The sequence below is a fragment of the Alnus glutinosa genome, chromosome 10 (genome assembly GCF_958979055.1).
Source record: "Alnus glutinosa chromosome 10, dhAlnGlut1.1, whole genome shotgun sequence".
NCBI classification, from domain to species: domain Eukaryota; kingdom Viridiplantae; phylum Streptophyta; class Magnoliopsida; order Fagales; family Betulaceae; genus Alnus; species Alnus glutinosa.
Genome location: NC_084895.1, coordinates 28163056 through 28177341, shown reverse-complemented (window position 1 = coordinate 28177341; position 14286 = coordinate 28163056). Strand labels below are relative to the sequence as shown.

The following is a 14286-nucleotide window of genomic DNA, read 5'->3' as shown; positions in this document are numbered from 1 at the left end:
TGACTCGTTAACGTGTCAAGTCGTTTATGACCTGAACCCGTTTAACTTAAACTCAAATCTTATAACTTTTGGTCATGTTCGTGTCAAATTTTTGAATCGTGTCAAAAATTACCTACTGTACCTTTAGTCAAGGAAGTCTTCAATTTTAACCTCCAGCTAACATTCCTTTAATTGCGCATGGAGATCACCTTAATTAACTACTCGATAAACTAAAATGTTGACCGTACGTTTGTGTCTAAAATATGCATTAATCCTAATTTCCACATGGATTATGTCGATGGTTGACAGAATTGAAAGGAATCGTCTTTAAGGCTTGAGATTAAAAATTGTTTGATTTTTAACAAATGACAGCTTTCCCATGATGTTTAACCAATTTCTAGTGTGGATCCGTTGGACTCTGCCTGAGAATTGAGATGTTTTGACTTTGAGAATTGAGATGATTCAACAAAGTCTTTTTAATTGACAAGACAAATGGACTGCCACGTTGATGTGATTGTCTAGGTGGTACTTATCGAGTTAATTAATTATATTTGAATATAAACTTTTAGTGACTAACATGATACATGTCACGTAAACTTACAAATGATCGTCCGCGTGATACTTATCGTGTCAACCATAATCAAATTTAATTGTTTAATGGTTGATGTGGTAAATATCATGTCACTGTCACATAGACTGTTACGTTAATCTCTAATAAACTTATAATACTTCTAACAACACTTTTTTAACAAAGACGGACACAACCGCTAAGCTTTTAATATTATACATTAGGAGTTTCTATTGACTGTTTAAATTAAGGGAGTAATAAATTATTAATGCCAGGCTGCATTGTCTTAATAATTAAACAAAGTGTATAATAAGAACAGTAGTGAAGAGCATCAAGGCTCAATATCATGGTTTTCAATATATTTACTAATCATTTTCTGAAAGTCAAAATTGCATAGAGTGTGTTCTCACAATAACTGATAATTGTTGCTATGTTATTCAACATCTCTTTTTAATTCTTTTTGAGAATGGGATCCTTTCCATTTTAAATGTAACGGAAAATAACTATTTCACGATTAACATTTTGTTCCATTGTATCTAATGGTTTACATGATGTTACATCATTTAAAATTTTAAATGATCTGACTAAATGAATCTGATCCCTAAATGTTCTTAAATTTAATCAAATAATTTCAAAACAAAAAAAAAACGGTACACTTGATTCATTTGACCTTAAACCTTAGTTTGATCTATTCATGCATTATAATTCAATTCAATGGTCCTACTAAATATCATAGGCAGCTTAATTGTAACACTCTAATCTCATATTAAAAAAATGAATTGTTCACATAAAATAAACAGTTTATAAAAACACTCATAAACGTTAAGTCTAACACTTTTTTAGTTATATCGTTACTCAACCAACTTTATGCGACCTTACGAGATGCTTAAATTATGGTAAGTACCTTCTTAGATAACCTCTCTCTTGGGGTGTATGAATAATGCATATCATTTATTAATGGGTCATCTTAGAAATGTTCCCCTTATGATAGGGAGAGAACTATCCATTGGATAAATAATAAATGGCGTATAATATAGGGCAATGAGATGCTTTGACTTTGAGCATCAAACTTTGATATTCTCAAAAGCTTGAAACTAGCATTTGGAAGTGTCACTATCCTTTCCCACTAATATTACCTGTCACCTTCAGCAAATTTTTTTTATATACATTTCTTTTTTCTTTGTATGAAATTTTTATTTAATAACATAATATAGAACCTACTTAATGCTTGGAGATATCCTAACCGTTCATATTGAAGAATTTCTTAGCCTAGACGCCATTAATTAAATTTTTGAAGAATTTTTTAGACATACACCAATACATATTTAAAATTATAATCATCCTCTCTACTAGCTCTTATATATGCACGGTATAAAAAACCCGGGTTCGTTGTCGGGATTGATACATGTACGGAGAAATCCATCGAGGTAAATCTTTGCCTGCTAGGAAAGAGGCTCATCTTGTAACTAAAGTTATAAAGAGTGATTGGCCTTTTTTAAGCTATAACATTAGCCAAAATTACTTGCTTGTTCTTGTTCATTCCTATCACAACATCATGCCCAAAATGAGTCTAGCTCAAACCTTAAATTCTAATCATTCGAAAGCAAAGAAAATTATCCTCATAATATTGAATAATTGTACTAGACAAAGTACAGATGTCATCCACTTTCCTTGAAATTACTTTTTTTTAGATATTCCTTAAACGTAATAATCTTATCCTAAGATTACAACTTAATTTTAATTAATTTTTAAAAGAAGAACACTAAGTACTTTACCAATGGGATGAACATAGGATCTCTAGTTTGGTGATTTAAACATATATTTAATTCTCCTTAGCACCCACCCAAGAGCTGGCAACCTAGCTATCAATTGGAGCATGCACTTCATAAATTACGATTTTCTTCAATGGATGAGGTTAGGTTTAATTTCCTGATAAAAAGTAGAATTTTTTTTTTAGTTTCTCTCTCTCATTATAGAATAATAATAATAATAATAAAAAAGATATACTTTGTTCCTAGAAGAAGATGGATTCCTTACGAATATACCATTTTGATAAAAGGAAAGAATATTTTACAAGGAAGAAAGTACTTGTTCTCATATCTTCTAAGCATTTCTTTTTCTTTTTGTATGAGATAAGCACAAAATTAGGCTTTTTATATGGATATAATATTTTATGACGGCAAGGATTTGGACTCACAATAATTTGTTCTTCGAATTATTAGCGATTCAGATGATAAATATAAGAAAATTTTTATAGAATTTACTTGTCTAAATAGAAGGATGAATTGTTCGAGACCTGCTCAAACATATAAATCTCATCAAAATTCTCTCACATTTGCTGATCGAATTACCGACCATATCCAAACTGCAAAATTAATGGGATATATATCACGAAATGATACCCTATTAAAAGAAGAAAGTGATTGATGAACTGTACCCTCCCCAAGGAAAAGGGTGTGGATGTTGGGTAGCATGTAAGCAGGATATAATTGGATGGCATTTAGGTGGGCAGAGTGCCAAAGTACAATATGGCATGATTGGCATCTGACAAATTACAACTGTAAAATGGGATTAATTAAGGATTTAAAAAGGTGTACTTAATACTTTACATATTAATTTACTTGGAAACTAAAACTATGTGGACAAATCTCATGGCAAACCCCTTGATTAGCGACCATTTTGGATTTTAGCCTCACTTTTGGGTACATAAATAGATGATTTAATGTTATAATAATAAATGATTAGGCTTCCATGTTTAGAAAATTAGATATCAAAGAATCATTGGCATTGATGTACTTATATACTATTTAACAATTGATAGTAGTAATTTAATAGGACTTCTGTGTTTGATACTAATCAAAGCATAATTTGGCATTATATGTGTGGGTTCGTCCAGTCCCTATAGTGGAGTGGAGGTGGGGTTAAAGCTGGTGGACAATGAGCAGTTTCCAACCCAAGTTTGTCAGAGGACTTTTCTAATGGGTACTGGCGGCAGACATTCAACTATTTTTTTTGAATTTAAAGAACAAAATATCTTTTGCTTTCTTATCTAAAAACACTTTACAATAGCTTTCCTTAATTTTTTTCTTAAACTATTAAAGTATTATTCTTTTACTTTCTTTTTTTTTTTCTTTCATTTTATTATTATAAGGAGAAGAGATGTGAGGGGAGAAAGAATCGAGTTTATGATTATACTAATCATTGGGAATCTGCTGCAAGTAATTTTTGTGAATTTTTTTAACATTTTTCCTATATTTAGAGAAATGAACCGCCTATGGAGTATCTCCTACTAGTGCTCTTAAAGACAGAATCATAATTTTTTATGGAAGGGTCAAAACATGAATGGAATGCATTTTTTATAGAGAGCAAACCCAATTTTTAAGCCATATATATATATATAGGAAAAATTTCATGACAGAGAGTCATGACTAGAGATTACAATTCGTGTTCTCGTGTTGAGGCATAAATATAAAACTATATAAGTCAACTCTAACCCGGTCCATTTAATTAAACGAGACAACCCCATCAACCCTAATCAGTTAATTTTGTGCTGAATTCGTGTCAAGAATGTAGGTCATGTAAAAAATTACAAACCTTTTTGTAGGGATGAGTATAAAACTATATATAGGTCAACTTTAATGCGACCCATTAAATGAAACAATCAGACTCTTAATCCGCTAATTTCTTGTCGTGTCAAAAATTGTCAATATATAATCCTAGTCATAACCCCGGGCCCTGGCCCGTCCCCAATAACCGCGTAATAACAACTAACGAATTACATTCATGTGAATGTTATTATGGATGGGCACATCCAATTATTTTTACAAGCTAATATTATTCGATATTCCTCAGCCAAAATAATAATCAATAAATAAAAAACACAAAGGACCAGTTATACTATATATTCCATGTGCCGTTGCCCATGATTCATGAATTGAAATTGCATGTGTCTCCCAAGATAGAAAAATATTCTGGAGCAGAAAAGATGGTGTGAGAATTTTTCTCATCTGTTTCAGAGGTGGAATTTATGTTGTTCAGTAAATGCATATGAATATATGATGATGAGTTGTTATCATCCACTTGCAACTTTCATGGGATATATATGATTTTATCCTCTAATTAAGACATTCACAAGGATTTCATCTTCTTCTTCTTCTTTTCTCCTTTTATTATTTATTTAGCTTAGCTTTTCTGTAGATGCCAGAAGCTATTATGAGAAAGAGATATGATTCTGCTACACCCCATATACCTCTCATACACCCAACGTGTTTTAGTGTTTAAAATTAAAATTAGAAGAGAGGTCACGTACGACTAGGTATATGGAGTTGTAGCAGAATCATATCTCTTATGAGAATTCTCATTATTCAGCTTCCTGTATAATAATTATAGGGGGGTATTTTTATTTCTTGTTTAAAAAAAATGTTTCCATGTGATATGAAAGTAAAAATTGTTTTTCTATTTTTATGAATCTTTTGAGAACAGAAAACAAAAATTTTAACATTGCTACATTTCTTCTTTCCTCGTCACGAGTTGTAACATAAGATAGAAACTCTATAATTAGGATTGTGTTACACTTTTAATTTGACAATTTTCAAGATTCTTTGAACACACACTCGAGAAATATGCTTTTAAGATGGTGCTTTTTTTTTTTTTTTTGAAAAATAGTGTTTTAATTTGACGTAAAGGTGAAAATAGTTTTGTATTTTGAAGTATTTGTTAATGTTTTTATTTTAAAAATAGAGTGAATGAGAGAAGGAATAAGTTTTATCAAATGAAGATTAATGAGAAAATTTTCTTTTCATATATCATTATTAAACTTGAAATGTATTTTTATATTTTTGAACTTGGACTCATTCTTAAATTAATGGAAATGCTTCATGAAAATGATATAAAGGCAGCATATTTTATCACATTGTGGTGGCACAAAATAGCATTTTTATGAAATTTTTCTTGGCTTGGGAGGATGAAAAGGTAGGAATCAATGGAGCTTGGAATAGAACTGTGTTGGTGATAAGAGAAAAAGAGAGAGAGAGAATAAATATGCCAAGATTTTAGAAATCTTTCTCTTCTCCTGTAAAAGACAAAAGTTGCCATGTAGCTATGATTGTTTGTGTGGAGGGGAACATAGACACGTGAAGGTTCCCTTTGCTAAAAGCTAGTTTGGATTTTGTGACTGAAAAAGGATAAATTTCGATTCTTGTAATGTCCATATGCTTATTCACTATTTCTTTCTTGGGTAAATAGGGATTCCCTGCATATGACATTTGCCGGCCGAGGAGTGTGGCATGCACGCACCATAACCGGTGGCGGCGCGTCTTAGCTCTGATTCGGTTTTGGTTTTCTGTTTAGGGTGTTTTGTTGTTTTTTTCTTTTCTTTCCAGAGTTTGCATGTGTGATACTTAAATGTTAGTGGACTATTTGTTGGCTTAAATGCTAGATTTGCCCTCTATTATTTGTTGTCTGTGCTTAAATGTAAAGAGTGGTTCATTGGTGTCCTTGTAATATTTATGTATTGTTTAAGTTGCTGTTCAAGTCAGATTTTCTGGCTTAGGGTGTAGGGATCTTGTACCACTTTTATCTGTATTTGTCCTTGTCCGGGGCTTTCTTCATAAATATATAATAGCATATGCTATTTGTTTCAAAAAAAAAAAAAAAAATGGGGTAGAGAATTTTAACAATTTTGCAATATGAATAGTTAGTAATTTAAGCATCAAATGTGAGCGTTTTTATTTAAACAAGTCTCAAACGGCTCGCCTTTTTGCTCGGACAAGTGAGCCGCAAGGAAACTCTTTCGCATTGTCTTTCAAGATCCGGATCCTATTTACTTATCAAATGTATTCACTCTTTTTTTGTGGGTAAACAAGGATTTCCTATTGCACTAGTTGAACCCCCCACAATTTTGTTTAGTTTCTGTAATCGAAAAAAGCTAGTGTTGCATTTGCTAGCAGTCAGGAGTAAAAAATATCTATTTGAGTCCATTCACCCACAATGGAGTGGAGTTCCTCTGCAACAACTCTTGGTTAATCTCAATGCAATTCTCATTGTGCTTTAGCAAGTATGAACTCTAGCTCAGTTGATCGATGATCTTAGTGCAATCATCTCCATTGCAACAACCAAGACTCCTTAACGGTTGAGAAACCACAAGTGTGCCTACCAGCAACTAATGGAACCGGATCCTTCAAAAAAGAAGGCAAAATTGGCATTTCACCTTGTTTTAGACCATTTGCCCCTCCCTTTTAAAGAACCGGCTCGTTTCCGGTTCATTTAAGATTCAATTTCGCATCTAATCTTCTAATATGTTACAAAAACTACTTTTTTTTGTCAGCACTTTTCTTAGTCCTCGGGTCAAAAAGTTACTAAACCTGGTCATTTAATTGGTCCATTTTCAAATTATTATTGTTTTATTCGACATTGTATCAACTGTACTGAAGAGAGCTTGTTAGGGTTCCCCACCCCCTAGTGTGTATCTTGTTTTTGATAGTTAATGAATCTTAAACTTGCCTTTTGCATTATAAATAGGGTGTTTAATATTATCTTTTGGGGACATATCAATGATTATATCATTTGCGTATTTCATTCAATAGAAAAAAGAAAATAAGACCCCTTTGGTATAAGTAAAGAGAAAAAGAAGTAGCTGAAGAGGAACACTAATATTGCTCAAAGTATATTCTAAAAGAAAGGTTATATAGTTTGTCAAACACTTAAATTCACAATTCACAATTCACAAAAATAAGAATCCATAAAATTATGATTTTCCAAAATAGAACCAAATCCCTTTTTTTCTTTTACACCACCATTTTAAGCATCTAACTTCAAGTTATTTCTTGAAGACAATCTTCACATGCAGACTTCCAGATTATAGTTGCTCAATAGTAAGCTTTCCGGGGATTGTTCTGGAAGGATAGACCAAAAAGGCAATGCCTAAGAACTGATTCGGAAATGCAATGTACAAAGTTTTCCTCCAAACTTGATGCATGTGAGAATCACATGCTCTAAAGACAAATGTCAAATTAATAGACCCTCCAACTTAGTTTGGAGGAAAACTTTGTTCAAATGTAATAGTAAATATCTATTTAATTAATCTTGAATGCAAAGGAGAGTAAGTAATACCAGAGGGTTAGGTCTGAAACGATAACCAAGCATCATCCGCTTCTTGTACTGCTCATATATATCATCATCAGCGGTCACCTCCCCAGGTTGGGAAGCACCAACCCCCAAGTGGTCCTTCTTAACATTACCTGCCATGATTGGATCTGCAATACCATTTCTGGAGCTGCCCAGACCCTCACCTGCAGTTCACATCAAGGTTATATGAGGTTTCTTATCGCTGAAACAAAGCAACCCGGCACCTCGACAGCATTATAAAGCAACAGTTAAGTCAAAGAAGGTTCCTAACTCAGAATTTGTGAGGACATGTCACATATTGAGCTGTCATTCAATTCACTCCATAGCATACTCCTCACCAGGTAAATTAAAGGAAAAAATAATAATCATCCAACATTTTCAACTTCACCTGAATCAGATTTTAGGGTATGCATCTGTGCAGGCATGTGTATTTGTCTATGTTGGTGTGTCAGCATGTGTGTGCGTGAGAGAGAGAGAGAGAGAGAGAGACCTTCTTTCCAACCCATTTTAGACAAGAGTTTATGCCCCACGTTATCAGCCTGAATTTTTGCCTTGGCACCAGCCTCTTTGAAAGCTTTCTGCGCAGCTGCATCATTACAAGTAGCCAAGAACTTCTCAAGCTCTTCTGGTGGGATGTAATCACCCATGTGATGCCCTTTCTTCCCAGGACCTCCTGTGCCAAACAAAAAGAGGGAAATATTCATGGTAAGAGGCAAAAAAAAATAGCGTGCACTAAAAGAAAAGATATACAGATAATGTAGTTGGTCAATTATAAAGGCTGAACAAAGAACATTTGTTTTTACTGAAGAGCAAATATAGACCTTGAAGAGAAGCAGGTGGAGGCATTTCGTCTTTTGACTGTTTAGGCTGTCTCAATCTCTCTTCCTGTGCAGCCTTCTTCACGTAGAACTCCATCATTGCTATGGGATCTGCAAATGTTGGTGCACTAGCTTCACCTAAAATCAGAAACACATGTAATCAGACACAGGTGTAGCACATACAACAAGTATTGATTACCAAGCAACCAGAAGCTACTTTGTAAAATTGGATTGAATCCCTATACAACGTGATTACAAAAAGGTAAAATGGAATTATGCTTATACAAGGTACTGCTGACACACCAAAAACTGGTCTACCTTTTTTTCTCCATCTTACGAGTGAAAAAGCTTTAGCCCAAAACAATGGCTCTCTACAACTATGATCATAAGAAAATGAGTCTTACGAGGGAAATCTCATTTTTAATACAAAAACTCCAAGGTTTTGGCACTTTGTTCGAGTTCCAGGAGGAAGAAGAGAGCTAAGAAGGCCAAAGATAGGGCTATTGATCATGTTGTAGATCAGGCTATTGATTTTGATCTAGTCCCTCTCCCTCTGTTCTATTTGCTAGAGAAAAAATGTGAGGTTCGCACTTTGATCTATGTTTAGAACACATTCTAAAACACTAAAATAATATCTTCACTCTAATAGGAGCACCAAAGTCATGATATGCTCCTTATCCATTAAAAAGTATATTACAAAGTTCTAGCCACTATCAAAAACAAAACTATAATGATTATACTAAAAAATTCAAATCTATTAGTCCCTTTTCTTTCTTATGTTCCACAGTGTGAACTTTTCTAACATGTAACTGAAGGAAGTCCTTTGTTTTCTATGAGAAGTCAGTCCTTGAGTACTTGCAAAATGAGTCGGAGCAAAGAGAGGTTCACTCAAGAAACAAGTGGGACTGATGAGTGTCTTTGGAAAAACAAAACAAAAGGGAATGATTTTCTAGCAGGCCAAAAAAACTGCAAATGGGGTGGAAAACTGAATATGTAAGAGTCCATTTAGCTTATTGTCATTTGTCATAAAGCAATCATAGTCATCCGTGTTAATAAATGCCCATGAGGTCAATAAAACACATTGCTGCACATTCCTTTTTTTCTTTTCAAAATTTTCTACAATGTTTTCTTTTGCAACTTTTTCTGGCTAGTTTTATGCTGCTCACATATTGTTACACATTTCCCAGAGAAAGCCAAGAGAATATGCTTATACACTATTACCAGATCTTCCTGCTGAAGTTGTTTGAACTCTCGGATCTTCAGTGGCTTCATATAAAGCAGTGGCAGGGGTTTGATAGTTATGCTGCTCAAGAGACCTTTGGGAACCGCTAGTGGATTTAGAAGCTGAAGTGCTTGTACCACCTACACATTCAAGTGCCCAATATCTTAGTCTAGAAAACAGTAAAAAGAATAAACAACAGCAGCAAATAAAAAGAAAAAAAAGCGGGAGGGGGTTAATTTTATGTCTTTTTAATCATTTTCTTATTCCAAATCAAAATAAAATAATGATAGATGGTTTCTTTTAATCTAATTTTCGCTTCTGCCCTTTCCAAGTTGCTAGGAATTTTTTTTTTTTGAAATAGCAAGATTACAAACAAAGCCCATTTAAAGAAGGGTAATATGTTTATTAAAAATTTATTAAACTTCCACAAACTTTGAGGAAAATATCAGTAAGTAAAGCCTCCACATACAAGAACCACCGACACCACTTTCTCAAGATTAAAGTACCAACCATTATAAGATGTTTGGGGTTCTCTAGTCTGAGACAGACCCTTTTCCTCTTCAGCAAGCCGATACTCATAATATTTGAAATCTGCGCAACTCTCGTCAAATAGAAACCTGCAAAAGAATACATAACACCACATTAATAGAGAATTAGCAATTTCGTAGTGGATCTAGGGGGAAAATTGTAAACACCAAAAAGTAGAAAATTACATGTTCCACTATATGCTGACAAATGATATAATTATAATAATAAAAAATAAATAAAAAATTGGGAAAATGACATCACACAGTACCTCCTCAGAGTGGAGACAACAGAGAGCATAACACCAAATAAGCTTCAAAGTTCATAGAGAACTTACTTAAAAGGTGTGTCTCCAGGATTTTTTTGACGTGTAATATGCTCAAATTGCCTTCCATTTTTAGCCACAAAACTTGCTAATTTGTCAGCAACTATCTTCACTGTAGGATCACTTGGAGAAGGTGGTGCTGCATATCACTTATAAACTGATTAATACCGAGAGCATGAACAAGGGAATGCAAATTACTCTTGTAGCAGGCTTGCCACATATTCCAAATCTTTCATTGAACATCTCTTTCCACCAATGTTGATAGGTTCTAAAGGTATAAGCTGCAGTCATGAGACAAGAAATATTCAAGAATGTTTTGTCCTCTTCATTCATACCACTTCAGGAGTAGAGAGATATACCCACATGATTTCCTCAAGAAAAGTGTGCTCGATGAAAAGGAAAAAACTTATTCACACAACACTAAAATAATATAGAATATGACAGCATCAAACAGGTTTGAAAAGGATATGCGCCAGACCCACAACTTCTTTGATGGTTAACAATAAGCAAACATGCACTTTGATTGGAAGAGGAGAGGGAAGGAGTAAACCTTTAGTTTGCCCATACACAAATCATTTCCTAGGTCAGAAAGAGCACAAAGAGAATCAAAGATTAAGTTACATGTATTATCATCCCAAGTCCACCTCAAAACAAAAGTGGGTACAACTTTCTAGAATAACGTCCAGATAAACCCTGCTTATTCTCCATCCAATTTCCCTTGCTTAGCCAGAAAATAAAAAAAGACATCAAAAGATTAAAAAATAACTGTTCTCTTCCATTTCTCTTTCCCTAGTTTCACTTCTCTTTCTCAAGTAACAACCAAACAGAGTGGTAAGGTGGCCATTGTGTGTGAAACAAAGATTGCATTCAAGAACCATGACTGGATCATAAAGTGCCTTAAGATTTGGTAGAAATCGTTAAATTCATCTTTCATTGGAGAGAAGCACTAACTTCAGAAAAAGATTAATGCAATCACAGTGGTTGAGATATGACAACCAGTAACGAGTCAAATGGAACAGGGCAACATCCGTCTATCCATCATAACTAAAATCATATCACATTAGGAAAATAAAGATGCACAGTTAACCTAATTTTAAAAAATGGCCACTTGAGGGCTAAGACCCCCCCCCCCCCCCCCAAAAAAAAAAAAAGGTTCTGAAACAAAGCCAACTACTTATCAAAACAAATAAACAAATAAAAAGTCAACAGTATAAGGGAGGAGGAGTGTGAGTGGAGAGAGACAGAGATAAGTGGAATGCACATAGTGGCTACTTAGACAAATTCAACAGGAAAAGATTTTGACTATCTAGAAACACAAAGTTGGCAGATGCATCTTTATCTTGCACTGATGCATGGCACATGCATTATAATTGGTTGAATGTGCGTGAAATATTTTTCGAAAAACAAGTACATATCTAGAGCTGCAAAAAAAGAAGGCTATTGACACAAAAACTAACTGCAAATAGCGGCCATCTTTTACTAATTATGTTCATCAGAAAATCAGAACACCAAAACATCTGCAGACCTTCCATGGCAACCCAACCGAATAAAAGAAAAGTTATATAAGCAGTAATTACCAACATCCACTTGTCTTGCTGAATGCTCAGAGGCATCTGCTTGATCTAACTTCTGCCGTTTCGTTGGTGCATCAGCTGAAACTTTCCCGGCATCCGTGTCATCTTCATCCTCGTCTGCACCTAACTTAACAGGAGGCGCCACAATCTTTGACTTTTGTTTCAAGCTAAAAGCAAGTTTTCCACCTGAAGCAGCCTGGGGGTTCTTGCGTGTATCATTAGTCTTAAGTTCCCCGCCTGTTCTACTAATGTTGTGGTTAGGAGTCAATGACCCCGATTTAATTTTGATTGGTTTAGACACCTCTAGTTTGGCACCCTTATCCTTTTCCTTCTCCTTCTCCTGTTGAAGCTGTTTGAACCTTTCCATGAATGAACCATCATTAACAAAGAGGGTAGGAGGCACTCCTTTGTCCATTGGCAAAGATCCAAGTATGCCTAGGCTGTTTACAGCAAGTAACTGTTTGACAAACAAGCTTCCAAGCGATTTAGAAAATGAACTGGAAGTTTAGGTCTGATCTTTCTAATGTGTGAGTGAGCAGCAATTCTTAATCAAATAACAATAATATCAGCCAACAGAGAAATAAAATAAATAAAACAATGACAAGGTGAAATCTATCCATGAAATAACCAGCAAAAACTCAAACTTAATCACCCACAAACCCAAATCTTAAAATCACAACAATTTACGAACTTACGTTTCAACAATTGTGGACTGAAATTCAACTTTAAGAGCAAATACAAAGTTAAAATCAACAACTATGGAAACATCAGGCGAAAGAAAATGACATAGACGAGTGTTGCATGGGAGAGTTTGAAAACAAGAAACAGATTCCGATAGCCTGTACACTAAAGAAATCAAGAAGAAACAAAACCACCTTCCAAAATTACAAACCACTAAAACACAATAATCGGACTTTGAGACTGGCAGTGTGCATATCAACTTTAAAAAAATAAGGGAAGAAATGTGATGCATTACTGTTCAAGCCTCCATTATTCATTCAGTCAAGAGAAATGCCATTTTGTATTCTCCCATCCTCCCTTTTTAAAAATCAACCATTGAATTTGTAGGACCCACATGGGTGAAGGTGTGAATCTCCAATGGCTGATTTTTAAAAAGGGAGGATGGGAGAATACTAAATAGCGAGTTCCTTCAGCAAAAGCTAGCATGTCATAGATATCTTGACAATAATTAATCCACATCATGTACTACTGCTCTATCCCAACATTGTTATAGAATGCCCACAATAAGAAAAATAGCATAAAATGCAGTTTTAATACCCTCTCCACCCATACAGAAGCTTACTGAACCAAGGTTGGCTTTACTATATCACTTTTTTGCTGCAGGATTCCATTCTAGAACCCATAGTAGACCCTTTGAAATTCAAATTTAGGTTAGCAGCGATAGACCCAAATTCCACTAACGCAAAACCCTGTTCTGTACATTTGTACGCTTGGACAGAGATAAATTTCTCCACTACGTCCAGAAAACCCTTCATTCTGCTTTGTTGAAAAGGAATCTATGGAAAGAAACTCCTTTTATATAAAAATTAAAAACCGAAGTCAAATTTTAGCATTTTTCCAACCTTATGGAACAAAATTCCATTCATCTAGGCTACTCAATCACATTAGGGTTAATGTTCATACAATTTCTACCCCAAATTCCAAGCATTTAAATTTCTTCAAACTGAATCCCTCACAACCCCGACAGAAATCACAACTCACATTAGCCAATACCCAATCCCTAACCCCACAAAGAAAAGCACAATTACAACCCCAAAATTCCAAAAACCCAAAAGCCTGTAAACCAAATACACACAAAAACAAACTCACATATAAGTACATGTAACTCGAACCCACAACAACAACACCACAAAAAAAAAAAAAAAAAAAAAAACCCAAAATCCAAACCATATCATCCCCACAAAAGGCCAATCAAACACAAAATCCGACGTCCCAAAACTAGAAATTAGAATTACAAAGCTATATTTACCGGAAGATTTCCGATCAAGATTGTTTCGATTCCAGAACGCTAAACCGATCGTCCTGATTTGGTTTTCAGAATTGGGGATTTTGAGACCGAGAGACCGAGAGAAGTACGCGCTCGCCTGTTATAGGGTAGTCGTGGTTCTTATTCATTTATACACGCGGAG

At 34.5% G+C, this 14286-nt stretch overlaps 1 protein-coding gene across 2 annotated transcripts; it reads right to left on the bottom strand.

Annotated features, from left to right (window-relative positions):
- Window positions 1-7182: 7182 nt before the first annotated feature.
- On the bottom strand, window positions 7183-14286 carry LOC133879677 (SURP and G-patch domain-containing protein 1-like protein). Of its 2 annotated transcripts, none has more exons than XM_062318355.1 (9): window positions 14127-14286; window positions 12140-12593; window positions 10575-10701; window positions 10223-10329; window positions 9712-9852; window positions 8494-8628; window positions 8163-8345; window positions 7658-7836; window positions 7183-7440 (listed from the first exon to the last, which is right to left on the bottom strand). In XM_062318355.1, exons 2-9 carry the CDS (start codon window positions 12549-12551, stop codon window positions 7414-7416), a joined length of 1311 nt encoding a protein of 436 aa, XP_062174339.1. In that variant the 5' UTR covers window positions 12552-12593; window positions 14127-14286; the 3' UTR covers window positions 7183-7413. The 2 variants fall into 2 exon arrangements, with proteins under 2 accessions (XP_062174339.1, XP_062174340.1); XM_062318356.1 differs by having other exon boundaries at window positions 12140-12609; window positions 14127-14276.

Excerpts from the sequence above, each read along its gene's own strand:
- LOC133879677 (XM_062318355.1), bottom strand. The coding sequence starts at position 12,551 with ATGGACAAAGGAGTGCCTCCTACCCTCTTTGTTAATGATGGTTCATTC. Across the intron at positions 8,346-8,493 it reads TCCACCTGCTTCTCTTCAAG|GAGGTCCTGGGAAGAAAGGG; the intron begins GTCTATATTTGC and ends TGTTTGGCACAG. Across the intron at positions 7,837-8,162 it reads TAAAATGGGTTGGAAAGAAG|GTGAGGGTCTGGGCAGCTCC; the intron begins GTCTCTCTCTCT and ends TGTGAACTGCAG.